Source organism: Cervus elaphus, chromosome 5 (assembly GCF_910594005.1).
Source record: "Cervus elaphus chromosome 5, mCerEla1.1, whole genome shotgun sequence".
Taxonomy (NCBI): Eukaryota; Metazoa; Chordata; class Mammalia; order Artiodactyla; family Cervidae; genus Cervus; species Cervus elaphus.
In genome coordinates, this window is record NC_057819.1 from 103499576 (window position 1) to 103514184 (window position 14609).

General features: G+C 44.0%; 1 protein-coding gene across 4 annotated transcripts in view; it reads left to right on the forward strand.

Moving 5' to 3' along the window:
- Positions 1-1096: 1096 nt before the first annotated feature.
- Positions 1097-14609, forward strand: part of MYOCD (myocardin) — a 95891-nt gene continuing 82378 nt past the window's right edge. For 2 of the 4 annotated variants that reach the window (XM_043903882.1, XM_043903879.1), the window contains exon 1: positions 1098-1508. Coding sequence is in view for 2 of the 4 variants with exons in the window: in XM_043903879.1 (XP_043759814.1) it covers positions 1454-1508 (55 nt within the window). In the remaining 2 variants the exon portion in view is untranslated. Of the gene's footprint in view, positions 1509-2106; positions 2157-14609 lie in introns of those variants that run through there. The other 2 variants (XM_043903881.1, XM_043903885.1) reach the window with 2 other exon arrangements.

Here is a 14609-nt window from a genome sequence, read left to right on the forward strand (position 1 = left end):
GGTCAGATCCCAAGGACTGGAGGATTTGGGCAAGGCCCAAACTCAAAGCATTATAGGTTGTCCCAGGAGCTATGGTCACATCAGATCTTCACCTGTCACCCATTTATCTTGGAAGAGTTTTGCGCTCTCAGACAATAAGCGGGCATGTATGTAAGTAACAGATGCTACTTCGACGCCCACATGCATAGAACGTTGCAGATAAATTCAACCCAACGCTGTATGTGTATATAGTTTAGTTTTTATTTTCTGTGCCTAACAATTAAGAAAACTTCTTCAGGTCTTAAGAGCAGGTTTCACCTACAGAGGCACCTGTCACATCTGGCACATTCTGGATGCGCAATCCCTCGGGGTCGGAATCGAGATAGATTTGCCCCTAAGGAAGGAGGGACTCCCTCCTGGGAAAAGTCTGTCTTTCCAACCTGAACCCAAGCCCAGCTCCGACATCCCTCTGCTCCCGAGATTCTCCCTCCTTGAGCCCCGCCCAAGGGAAGGAAGAGCTTCAAAGGGCTTCCAAGTCTTGTCTCTCCCCCTGGAGGGAGAGCATTGAGCCCCGGCTGGATCTGCAGCCATTCTGACTCCCAGAAAAATGAAAAGCTTTTCGTTTTTTCCGTGGACCTGTGTCCAGGTTTGATACGGGAACTGCAGGACGTTTGTTCGGTCTCTGCCTCTGCAGGCGGGGAGAGAGCGTGAGGACCCTGGGAACGCTGGGATCCTAGGTTATTTGTCAGAGCGCCGTGCGCCCCGGGAGCGCAAGTGTCCCCCTGGGGTGGGACACACCCACCGCCTACAGCCGTTCCCCTCGCCGTCTCCCAGGCTGCGGGCAAGGAGAGCCCCCTCCCCGGGGGTCCTCACCCTCCCACCTACGCGCCCGGCGCCTAGCCCCTCCGGTCCCCTCCCCGCCCCCCCACTCCGGCTCCGCTCCCCGCCCGCGCCCCCGCATCCCTGCCTCCCGCCCCCGCATCCCTGCCTCCCACCCCCGCTCAGGCCGAGTCCAGACCCGCTCCCGGGACTACGGCGGCTGCGAGTCCCGGGCGCCGCTCGCTGCTCCTGATTGGTTGAGCTCCTGTCAGTAGTAAAAAAGGATCAGATAGCAAACTGGGGACCTTCATAAAGGCGTGGTGGGGTGGGGATGCTCGAGGAGCGGGCAGCCTATGACATCAGCCGCGCACGCCTGGGATGCCCGCGGCGCCCGGCCAGACCCCGAGGAGGCGCAGGGTCCCGCCGGCCGAGAGCGCAGTAGCCCCGCTGCGGCGAGGGGGGAGCCGCCGCTTTCCCGGGGAGACGGGTTTCGGTCCCTGGCTGCCGCTGTACTCCTACCCGGGGGAGCTCGCGGAGAGTTGGATGAATTCTGGGTTGTTCACTGCGGTCAGCTGAGCTCCCGGGAGCCCGTTCCTGGTGGACATCAGGGGGCGTCTGGCTAAGGGACCAGCGGCTCTCTGAGACTCAACTCAACATGACACTCCTGGGGTCTGAGCACTCTTTGCTGATTAGGACCAAGTTCAGATCAGGTAGGGCGGACACTGAGCGTTCCTTCTCCAGCTCTTCCTCCTCTTCTCCGTCTCAGCTGCACACTGCTTTCCAGCGCACGTTTCAGAGCCCGCCTTGGTTCCTGCACCTCTGTCCCCCAGAAGCACATTTGGGAAGTCAAGAATTTTATTAGCCTTGGGGGAGCGGGGGTGGCTTTCATGTCTTCTGTTGTCAATGCTTTGAGCCGCAGAGCGTGGTTTGGTTTGTGAGAAGGCCAATCCTTTTATTTTTGTCTCTGTATCTGTGACTAGGAAAAAAAGTTGGGGGGGTGGGGGGAGAGGGGGAGGGTGCATCCAAAAAGGAATAACCTTGAAAATGAGCTCTTGGGGATTTCAGGTCTGAGAGTTGAGAACTGTGAGAAGATGAACCTGGTGCTGGGCATTACATACAGGAGCCACTTCAAATGTAGCTAATCCAAACAAATGTATTTCCCAAAAAAAGTCACTTGGGGAAAGTAAAAATAGCAAATTTGGAGCGCACCAAGTATTCAAAATGACATCACTGTAGGAAAAAAAAAAGTCTAGTGCCACAAATATTTTTTCCCAAACCATCCGATATTTATAAATGGAGACTTTCCCCCCCAAATTTCTGTCCCGATAGAGAAACTTCTCCGAGGACACTGAGGGAAGGTGAGTGGGGGAGGAGATCGGGCCTTTAACTGCCCCTCAAACAGGCTGGCGCGTGTACTCGCCCCTGGAAGACCTTGGTGTGTGAGTCTGCACACTGAGGCAGAGACAGTTCTTCAGTTCTTTCTCAGCAGCTCTATGTAGAATATTGGTTTTAGAAAAGTGGGGACAAACTGCTCAATAAATGGCACAGCTTCTGCCTAGAAGATGCCATGTCTGCATGCTCAGTCGCTCCAGTCGTGACCGACTCTTTGCAACGCTGTGGACTGTATCGAGCCAGGCTCCTCTGTCCATGGGATTCCCCAGGCAAGAATACTGGAGAGGGTTGTCATGCCCTCCTGCCAGGGATCTTCCTGACCCAGGGATGGAACCCACACCTCCTGCTTTGGGAGGCCTGGGTTCTTTACCACTAGTGCCACCTGGGAAGCCCAGAAGATGCTGTGAGTTACTTTAAACTGTGATGTGAACATTTCCCGTAACAGGTGTTATAAGGATGCTGGCATAGTTTGCTAAGTTTTCTATAGGCTTTCTACATGGGACCACTCAGCATGTCACTTGGAAGGAGGTTACAAAATATGAGAAGAGCGGATGCTGTAAAGTAGGGTCCTCTGGGACCTCTTTAGGTGCTCCTGGCTTTTAGATGTCTGTGGGATCCCATGGAGATTTTCTATGGCTCTGTACTGTCAAAGCGAGGTAAAAACTTGAGAACTTAGGCTCAAGACAAAGCGCCCTGAAACAAGACTCAGCGCCCTAAGAGCCAGGGTGAGTCTGTGAGGCAGTAGGTTCTGCAGTGAGTAAATCCATCCTTTCCGTGGTGAGGTGAGGTGCCTGGTCCGTTAATCTGCTAGAGACACAGACACGGCCACCACTTCGCATTTTGGTCAGGACCGCAGGGCAACACTGCCACCTTTCTGAAGAACAGAGGATGTGAGTTTGTTCTGTGAGAAGCTCCACACATTTCAGATGCACCCTCACCAGTTTCCTGTAGGGCCGGGGGAGGGCCTGGTTTTTCTCTGGATGGATTTGGGGATGTACTTGATAGTAGAATTTCGAAACAGGCTTGTCAAACGATGCTTCCTTCAGCTGCAGTGCAGAGGAGAGTCAGACAGTTCTCCTAATTCCTGCCTTGGTGGGTTGGTGGAGTCCTGTGTCTCCCAGGCAGACCTTCCAGACCTGGACCCTGGAGCTTCTGAGAATCCCAATGGCAGCCTCACTTTGGTTGTTCTTGGTTGGTTTGTGTGTTTAACTTGGACAAGCTTTTGTGTCACAGAAAGTGTGGCTTTGGGAAAACTTGCTATCAAAGCAGACAAAGGCAGGCTTAATCTTCTAACTTCGATAAACAGAGAAACAGAGGGTCTGAAAATGGACAAAGTGGTTTGGTCGTCTGAGATGTAAGGAGTTGATGATGTCCTGAAAGATAGAAAAGAAGATACACTGAATGTAAAACTAAGTAAACATCATTTTTCTCATGTGGTTATTCTTCCTGGCGATCATTACCACTGTAGCTGCGGGAACACAGAAGGCTGGCTGGCAGCAGGGGAGCATAAGGGCCTCTTCAAGAGTCCTCGGTTTACTTTATCGCTAACAATGGATCGAGAAGCCTCTTCTCTGTTTTGATTTCTCTCTCTCTCTTTCTTTCTTGTTTTCTTTTTTTTTTTTCTTCTTTTCCTTTTCTTTCACAAACTGCTCAAAATGTAAACTCATAAAACTCTATCTCACTGCTAATGTTTGCTTTGATAGTAGATTCTGGTGTGTTTCATTTAAAATGTTTCAAAAAGCAAAGGAAACAAAATTGTTCTCTGATCATAGTAAAATGGTAGGACTGGTTTATAAGGCAGCAGATGACTGTTTCCACTCTGAAACTAACATTATGGTAACAGTCTCCAACTGTCTTTGTATAAACTGTATTTGAGTGCCCTTGTTATTGAACTGCAAAGTCTGCTACCGGGGCAATAAACATGGACGTTTACATGGACAAACATGTTTAGTGATCTAAACTCACCCTACGGGAATGCCAGACTCCCTGGGTTTTTAGCAGGTACCTCTTCTTATCAGCTGTATAACCTGAAACCTTAGATAAATTACATAATTTTCTCTGCCTCAATTTGTTTTGTTTGAATAATGAGAAGAATCATAGGATTGTTGGGACAAATGTGGTAATACAAGCAGAGCATTTTTTAAAACTGCCTGGCACTTAGTAAGCCCACAAAAAAATACTGTCCTACTATTCATATTCATTTACAGGGTGGTCCTAGGCTTGTCAGTTCTTCCCTGTGACTCTTGGTTGCTTCATCTGTAAATGTCTAGATCGGGCTAGGTGATTTCTCCCACCCTTGAGAAACATTTTATGGTTCTGTGAAAATGTAAAGATTGGGAATAAGTAAAATTGTGATCGGGCTGTGTCAGTTGGGCATACATCATAGACAGTTTACTTAAGTGCAGTCATTTTAGTGTTGTTTTTGAATTAACCACATTTTCTTGTATTTCGTCTTCTAGTTGTTATGTCAGTATCTATAGTCGGTATCACTGTTGATAATCTTCGATTACCATAATCTTGTGCCAGTAAGACACAAGGACCCACATGTTCACACACACACACGCGCCATGCACAAAGGATCCAAAGGAGAGAGACAGGTGCATTAGTGGGTTCCCCTTTTAAAGAACTATTGTGTTTCTTTTGCTTTGTTCTCTTTTTCTCTTCTTCCCATTCAAACCGCTCATACAAAGGTGGACTCTGGTTTCTACCATGACCTTGACTCTATCCCTCAGAAATTTAGGGTTGTCAAGATTTAGCAAATCAAAATGCAAGATATCTAGTTGAATTTGAGATAAGCAGTGATTAATTTTTTAGCCTGTTACAATAGTAGGAGTATACTTTCACCTAAACTGGACATTCTGCGTTTTCTGTGGTAGCTGGGCTATAAAACTTTGTATATTCACCAAATTTAATTGGTCTCTTCAGATCTCATTTTTTTTTTCATCTACAAAATAGAGGATTTGAGTGGTTCATCTCTGCAGTTAGTTTTTAAGTTTTCCCAAATGAATAGCCCAAGTACTTTTGTAAAGTTTTGGTGACTATAAGCTTCATAAAAGCATCACTATGTCATTTTTTAACTGTCATATCCTTGGGGAACCGGACATAGAATAGATGCTCAGTAAGTTTTTCTTGAGTGGATTGATGAATAATTCACACCTGCCATCTTTATAATTTGTTGGTTTCGTTCAGTCACTAAATCATGTCTGACTCTTTTGTGACCCCACAGGCTGTAGCCCGCCAGGCTCCTCCGTCTGTGGGATTTCCCAGTCAAGAATACTGGAGTAGGTTGCTATTTCCTTCTTCAGGGGATCTTCCCAACTCAGGGATAGAACCCATGTCTCCTGCTTTGGCAGGCGGGTTCTTTACCACTGAGCCACCAGGGAAGCCCTGACTTTATGATTAGCCCATTATTATTCTAAGATTATTCTGAAGGCAGTCTTTTCAATTGCTTCATATGTTCAGTGTTCTTTTCATAATTTGGTATTTTGCGAGAGCAAAACACCATAGCCTGGGTAGCAAAACAACAGACATTTAATTTCTCTGGGGGCTGGGAGTCCAACATTACCATCATGGTGATTTTCTGGTCAGAGTTCTCTCCCTGGCTTGCAGACGGTCACTTTCTCACTATGTCCTCACATGGCAGAGAGAAAGACAGGCAGATAGTGAGCTCTCTGATCTCTTCTCACAAGGACCCTGATCTCATCATGAGGGCCCCACTATAGAGTCCTTGTCTAAACCTAATTATTCCCAAAGGCTTCATCTCCAAGGACATCCCTGATGGTCCAGTGGTTAAGACTCCAATCTCCCAATGCAGAGGATTCTGGTTTGGTCCCTGGTCGGGAAACTAGATCCCGCATGCTGCAACTGAGACCCAGCCAGAGAAATAAGTAAAATAAATAAACCAAGTCTGTTAAAAAAAAAAATACTATCACGTACGGAGGTTAGGGCTTCAGCATGTGAATTTGGTATGTGGTGGATATGTGGGGGGCACAGTTCAGTCCATAAGAACAGCTAAGGTCACATACTCATAGGTCCCAGGGGTTAGGACGTGCACATCTCTGGAGAAGGAGACATTATTCTGCCTATGACAGTAGCAGCCACTATGCCATTCCTCACTGTAACCCCTCCACATGTCTCTGTCCTACAGACTGTTCTTCAGCCGTTTTCCCTGCATATGGATTATCCAGCCTTAATCCCATTGTTGTCTGCAGGGTGGTCCTCAGAAGACTCATTTCATAGTATGTTAAAGTTGTTCAGCAGGAAATTCAAGGGACACAAGGACTTCCTTGGTGGCCCAGGCATTAAGACTTCACCTTCTAATGCAGGGGGTTTGGGTTCGATCCCTGATTGGAAAACTACGACCCCACATGCCTCTCAGGCAAGAAAAACAAAACATAAGACAGAAGCAAAATGGAAACAAACTCAATAAAGGCTTCTGAAAAATATAACTCACATCAAAACAAAAAAAGGAAAGAGGGAAGCAGAGTATAGTGAAAAATTAAGTTGGATTTTTAATTGCAAAATTTCTGAAGATTTTACTATTTCTAATGTCAATTATGAGCTTCTAAAAGGCAGTGATTCCCAGCCATGTTTCACCTTTATTCACGCCGCACCTCAGAGAGCAAGTTTAGCTGGACAGACACATCATGGAAAATTTTTTCTGGACAGAGAGGCTCACAGTTTCCGAGCATGATTTCTCTAATGGGGTTAATCTCTACACGTAGGTCACTGACAGGCCCTCCGCACCAGCCAGGTGTAAACTCTGATGCTTTTCCGTCCCCCACCTCACTCCTCAAACCTCTGTTATTTATTGTCACCAGTGCCCCATCCCAGGAATATCCATCAGAGGCTTATATATAATCGCTGTCCCCAAGGAGCTCACAGGCCACCTGGAAGGTGCTGAAAAATGCTATATGAGAGTTACATATTTATGCATTCATTCAACAGACATGCATGAATATCTCTTTCCTGTTGCCATTGTAATGGAGACTGTGTTTGGAGCTGGGGGTCTGTTTGGGAAGCAAAAAAGACCTCGCCCATGTCCTCCCATGCGATGTTAGAGCCAACCCTCTAATTCTCTGTGTGTGATTCTTTTAAGCTGTGCTGTCTAAGAGCCCATGTGACAGCACAGTTAGCTGGATCCTAGAAGATGAGTGTATTTCAAGTCCTAAATAGGAATTTAAAATCTTTTATAAAAACTAGAAGGGGAGGACTTCCCTGACAGTCCAGTGGTTAAGAATTTGCCTTCCAATGCAGGGGGACATAGGTTCAATCCCAGGTCAAGGAACTAAGATTCCACATGCTGCAGGGCACCACAACCAGAGTGAAGCTGGTGCGATGCAGCCAAAAATAAGTAAGTAAATAAATTTTTTTTAAAAAAACTAGAGGAATATTCAGTCAGGCCACCTGCCTGAGACCATTGCCTTCACCTCATATACCGGGGGCGGGGGGGGAGCGGTTGGCTTCCCTAGCATCTTCATTACCATGGCAACACCCCCAAATTCCCCTCCACACCTAACCATCCTTATTATCATCCATAGCTCTTACCACTTCAGCAGACACTAAACTTTTTACTTGGTTATTTGTTTATTTGTCCACAAGGGCAGGAATATTTGTTTGTTTCTTCATTTTCACTGTTCTCTTCCCTGGCACCTAAAACAGTGATAGGCATAGATTAGGCACTGATAAAAATGCCTTGAATGAGTACATTTTATTTTTCCACCAAAGACTGTTCAGCAACAATAAAAGTAAACAGTGTATCTTTTTATATATTTTTAGGCATATTGGTGTCAAGGGTAGGGGCTTACAACTAGAACAACAGAAAAAGAATTAGTAGATATAAATACAGAATTCTGAAAAGTAGTTGCCTCTGGAGTGGGAGATGCAGGGAGAGTAGATACAGATGTGGTCCAAGGGAAGAAAAAGGTTACCGTGATGCTGGTTTTAGCTTGATTGGTGGTAACATGCATGCTGATTATTAAGCAAATGAATTAAATTGAAAGATGCTTGCTTCTTGGAAGAAAAGCTATGATAAACCTAGACAATGTATTAAAAAGCAGAGACATCACTTTGCCTATATAGGTCCTTATAGTCAAAGCTATGGTTTTTCCAATAGTCATGTACAGATGTGAGAGTTAGTCCATAAAGAAGGCTTAGTGCTGACAAATTGATGCTTTCAAACTGTGGTGCTGGAAAAGACTCTTGAGAGTCCCTTGGACTGTAAGGAGATCAAACCAGTCAATAGTAAAGGACATCAACCTTGAATATTCATTGGAAGGACTGATGCTAAAGCTGAAGCTCCATACTTTGGCCACCTGATGCAAAGAGCCAACTCACTGGAAAAGACCCTGATGCTGGGAAGGACTGGAAGCAAAAGGAGAAGAGGACTGCAGAGGATGAGATGGTACGATAGCATCACTGACTCAATAGACATAAATCTGAGCAAATTCCAGGAGATAGTGAAGGACAGAGGAGCCTGGCATGCTGCAGTCCATGGAGTCAAAAAGAATCAAACACAACTTAGTGGCTGAACAACAACATTCATGGGTCAGTGATGACAATGTGACCTGTACTAAGGATAATAATGAATCCAATTTAGTGTACCTGGGATTTTTGGGAAAATGAAAATGTAAGTTTTTTAGGACCATAAAGAATGGCCTTTCTCTTTTATCTGCTACAGTGCATGATAGACACAGTAAGATTTTGCCAAATTGGATTGAACCAAATTTAATGGTTTCTGATCTAATTGAGTTGAACTGGAGAATTAACAGAATTGCACAGCAGATGTCCAAGTGCTCAACTGGAGAGATAGGGTTTTATGTACCTCAGAAAAGCCAAATCTGAATAGGAGATGTTGTAGCATCTTCTTCATTCTCATGTGCCTAGCTTGAGCTCACTGGTCCTCCATTGGATGGTGACCAGCTGTCTTGCATCTCTGCCCAGATCAGGAAGGTGAAGTCAGCAAGTGTATTTCCCAGGTACCAGCCTTTGAAGTCTCATGCCCGCTCTCCAGTGGGTAGAACTTAGAACTATGCAGGAGCCCACACATTCACTCTCTGACTCACAATCTTGGGAAAGTCAGCTCAGCTCACTGGGTACCTGTTTCCATGCTGGCAAAATGGTTCCTGCCATTTGTGAAGGAAAGACCTTTGTAGAATTATTGTGGCTTTCTTCTACATTCCCCATGTAAGAAGGGATTACTTGATCTGGTGGCTTGTGAATTGCACAAGAGAGAGGCATGGGATGGTGAGTTTGATAGACATAAATAGGATTTTTTTTTTTCATTAGTTAATTTTTGGCTGCACTGGGTCTTTGTTGCTATGCACAGGCTTTCTCTAGTTGCAGCAAGTGGAGGCTGCTCTCGAGTTGTGGTGATGGGCTTCTCTTTGTGGTGGCTTCTCTTGCGGAGCACAGGCTCTAGAGCAAGCCTCAATAGTTGCAGTACATGGTCTTAGCTACTCCATGGCGTGTGGAATCTTCCTGGACCTGGGATTGAACCCATGTCCCCAGTATTAGCAGGTGGATTCTTAACCACTGGACCACCAGGGAAGTCCTAACTATGATTTTTAAGACATCAGCAACAACCATTAGCCAAATAAAAGATTTTTTCAGTCTTACGATTTTAGTACTCAGATTTTCAGCTTTATAGAGCAGACAGCATTTGTTTAAATCAGTGATTTTCAGTCATTTCCATCCTGACATCATCCAGAACAGCTGGTAAGTCAAGCTTTACTTAACTAGATTTGAATTGCTTTAAAAAAATTTTTTTTTTCTGTCATACTGCATGGCTTGTGGGATCTCTGTTCTTTCACCAGGAATTGAGCCCACACCTCCTTCAGTGAGAGTGCAGAAAGCTGACTGCTGGACCACCAGAGAATTCTCTGAATTAATATTTTTAGGTAAAACACAAGGGTCTCCAAATTTTGTTACAATAAGATGTATCATTTATTCCCAGAAATTTACAATAAATAAGGCTGATTCCTGACTGTAATTTTTATAGAGCATAGCAAAGTACCCCCTGGAACCATTGAAGGAAGAATCATTTCTCTCTTTTCTCCTGTTAGTTGAAGGAAGATAAATTCTCCTATTCCCCTATAGATACTACTAGAATACTTCTCTTACATTTCAGCCACTCCAGTTGATGTTTGCTGTATTCAGATACCTTAGATCATTAGAGAAAGCGGTAGGATTCGAGCAGTAGAAGTCGTGGATTAAGCCACTGTAATATTGTAAAATGTATTTATTGGGTCCCCCATCTAGAACCTCAGTCATCACTTGGTATGTGTAGCAATGGTCAGTGATTACAGCCTCTCAAATTCTCAGTATGTCTTGCCTAACATCTCAATCTGAAGTGCCACTCAAGTTATCCAACCCTCAATCTGCATCTCTTTCCCCTTGGACTCTTAAATGGTACAAAGTCATCAGTTCTTTCTCATTAAATATAGTCCAGGAGCCCCCAGGTATGTCCCTATCCCACAGATAATGACTGGAAAATACCCTATAAGCAGTTTTTTACTTTCCTATTTCTGGGAACTCTCCTTTCAGGAAGTCATTCAATTTTGTTGTCCTCATGACTGGTTGGTCTGGCTTCTTATCTGAGGTAAAGTTCCACATGGAACTTTTTGGTACTCAGTTTTACAGTGAGTAACTGATGAGGCATAAAATATTAGAAGACAGTTTTCTTTAAATTTATTTATTTTTCAATTAAGGCTATTTGCTTTATAGAATTGTATTGGTTTCTGACAGACATCAACATGAATCAGCCATAGGTATATTTATGTCCCTTCCCTCTTCAACCTCCTTCCCACCTCCCTAGAAGGCAGTTTTAAATTTAGTGCCCTCCCCAAACACACAGAGAAATGTCAGTAAATGTTACATATTATCTCATTTCTTGATCAAATGGCAGTTAAAAAGCATTCTTTTACTTTTTGTATTTTTAAAATTTTTATACAATTTTTAAGTTACTTTCCATTTATAGTTATTACAAAATGTTGACTATATTCCTCATGTTGTATAACACATCCTTGAGCCTATTTCATACCCAGCAGTTTGTACCTCTTAATCCCCTACACCTATATTGCTCCTCCCTCTCTCCCCCACTGGCAACCACCAGTTTGTTCTCTATATCTGTGAGTCTACTGCTTTTTTTTTGTTATATTTTATGTGTTATAGCTTGTATTTTTTAGAGCCCACTTATCAGTGATATCATACAGCATTTATCTTTTTCTGTCTGACTTATTTCACTTAGAATAATGCCCTCCAGGTCCATCCATGTTGCTGCAAGTGACAAATTTTCATTCTTCTTTATGGCTGAGTAATATTCCACTGTATGTAAATACCATGTCTTCTTCATCTATTTATCTTTATCCATGTGTTGGTGGACTCTCTGGTTATTTCTATATCTTGGCATTTATAGATAATAATATTGTGAATGTGGGGTGTGTGTATCTTTTCAAATTAGCATTTTGGTTTTTTTTTAAATGTATACCCAGGAGTGGAATTGCTGAATCATTTGGTTGTTATATTTCTAGTGTTTTGAAGAACTTCCATACTATTTTCCTCAGTGGAGGCACCAATTTATATTACCACCAATAGTGCATGAGGGTTCCCTTTACACAGAAACTACTTTGAAAGTTGAAATATTTTAAACTCAGCAAATTAGGGATCAAAACATACCACAAACTACCAGAAGTGTTCAAGCATAGAACAAAGTCTAAAAAGACCCATTCTCAGTGATGATCTCTGGGTGTCTAGACAAGAAGTCATTTTGAATTTTTCTTATGTTCTTTCTTATATTCCTCTATTCCTTATTTCAATGACCTATCCGCTGTCTCCTGCATCTTCTGTAGTCATCGGGAATAACTTGGGTAATTCGTAAATTAGCAGTGGGCTTTGCTTGCCTGTTCACGTTTAAGCTGTGGAGTCGCAGGAGATGAAGATTCCTGATGGGAGCCGCTGCTGAGCCAAATTGGCTGAACACCTGGGAGGATGAAGTTGCTATAAATCCCCACCAGTCCAAGAGCATGTTCACATTCAGACTACAACAGAGAACCCAGTCCCCAGCTAAGGCTAAACACTCACAACCCCTCCGGTTAATTTGTGTTGGAAAATTCCAAGATGTATGTTGTGATACAGACCCTGCTGTCTCGCTGACCTGGGTTCAGGTTCTGGCTCCTCCATTCCTGATCGTGTGAGCTTGAGCATGTTCTTCAAGCTCTCCTCTTCTCCATCTGAGAACATGGGACCAAAAAATGCCTGCTCCATGGAAATTTTGTGCAGCTTTAGTGAGAAGGCAAATAAGAAGTATTTGATCTAGTACAGGGGTGTGCTTGTTGTTGTTCAGCTGCTAAGTCATGTCTGACTCTGCAACCCCTTGGGCTGCAGCACACCAGGCCCCCCTACCCTTCACTCTCTCCCAGAGTTTGTCAAACTCATGTCCATTGAATCAATGATGCCATTCAACCATCTCTTCTTCTGCTGCCCCCTTCTCCTTTTGCCTTCATGTGTCTATAGACTTCAACAAAGCTAGCAGTTTTATTCACAGATTAATATTCCTGATTTTATCCTTACTTACATCCATATACTATAGACTGTTGTACGGTATTTTTAAATACCTTTAATATTATTATAAAATATCATATTGTTTGTAAATTACCAACCACTAGCCTCTGATGTTTATGTCATAGATTTGCTGCTAACTCTCCTCATTGCTTCCTTTCTTTAAGATATCTTTTAATGTGGACCATTTTTAAAATATTTATTTTTATTTGTTTATTTATTTGTCTGTGCCGCATCTTAGTTACAGCATGTGGTATCTGGTTCCCTGACCAGGGATCAAACCCAGGTCCCTGTATTGGGAGGGTAGAGTTTTAGCCACTGGATCAATAAGGATGTCCTTGGACCATTTTAATGTCTTTACTGAATTAATTGTTTACTGAATTTATTGTTTCTGTCTTATGTTTTGGTTTTTTGGCCGTGAGTCATGCGGGATCTAAGCCCTCCCACAGCTGGGAATCAAACCTGCACCCTCTGCATTGGAAGACGAAGTCTTAACCACTGGACAGCCAGGGAGGTCCCTCATTTCTTTTCAACCCCAGGTGGTGTTTGCGAGTAATACAGACAATCATTATCATTGTAGTGTTTACAATATATTCTATAAATGTTTTACATACATGCTATCACTTATTCCCTCTCTTTCAACAAAAACTTTTTGAGGAAGACATTGTTATCATTTTCATTCTCCAGACAGAGGTGGTGGTTGTGCAGCTCAGATCTTTTTTTTTTTAATTATTTGTTTATTTTACTTTACAACATTGTATTGGTTTTGCCATACATTGACTTGAATCCGCCATGGGTGTACATGTGTTCCCCATCCTGAACCCCCCTCCCAACTCCCTCCCCATCCCATCCCTCTGGGTCATCCCAGTGCACCAGCCCCATCAGCTCAGGTCTTAATGTGTTTCTGGTGAGAGCCGGATCTTGCCAGGTTTAGCAAGATCAGCTCTAAGGATGAGCACGGCTCATGGCTGTTCTTCCAGCTCCCCTGAGATCCCAGATCCTCCACCTTGACAACTGAAAATGTCATTCCGTCTAAAGCTGAAATCAAGGTGTAGAGCTCTGACCACAGGGAGCAGTGCCTGGGGTTCAGACAGCAGTCTGCTAAATTACAGCACCTTTTATTTTTATGGTGAATTAAACTCTCAAGTCGTTGTGCTTATATTTTCATAACAACTCTGTGAGATTGCAAAACTGGTCGTCTGGATGAGGAGACCTGAGGGTCAGGGATGTTTAGAAATTTGCCCAAGGTCACTTAGTAGATTTAGAACCAGAGCCTGGACTCTGGGCTCCCAGAACCAAGTTGGCCACTTGATCCTCTGAGGAATGCACAGCCACGGGGAAGTACCAATGGTGCAGCGATGGGTAGACGCCTGGCTTTTTCAAAGCCAGTCACTCTCAACAAAATAAATGGTCTTTCTGCTTAGAGCTGTTTTCACATGAAGCAGCCATCTCCCCTGGCTTCAAGACAGAAGGGACTGAATTAGGAGAGGTGGAATTGAGCAAGTTCTACTGAGAGGGGAGAGGAGAGCTGAGTAGGCATAGAAACAAAGGAGCCTTCGGCTTCAGTAAAGCACCACCCTCTGCAGAAGTTTCTGGTCTTAGCATATAGACTAGAACCCAGCAACATGGAATGTCCCAGAGATAGGAAATGCTCCAGCTAGAATACTGGAGTGGGTTGCCATTTCCTCCCCCAGGGGATCTTCCCAACCCAGGGATCGAACCTGCCTCTCTTACATCTCCTGCATTGACAGGCATCTTCTTTACCACTTGTGCCACCAGGGAAGTCCCGAAATATTATGTTTGTTTCAAAACCTTATATAAAAAAAAAAAAGCAGGGCTAAGATTATTTTCTAATGTGTAAA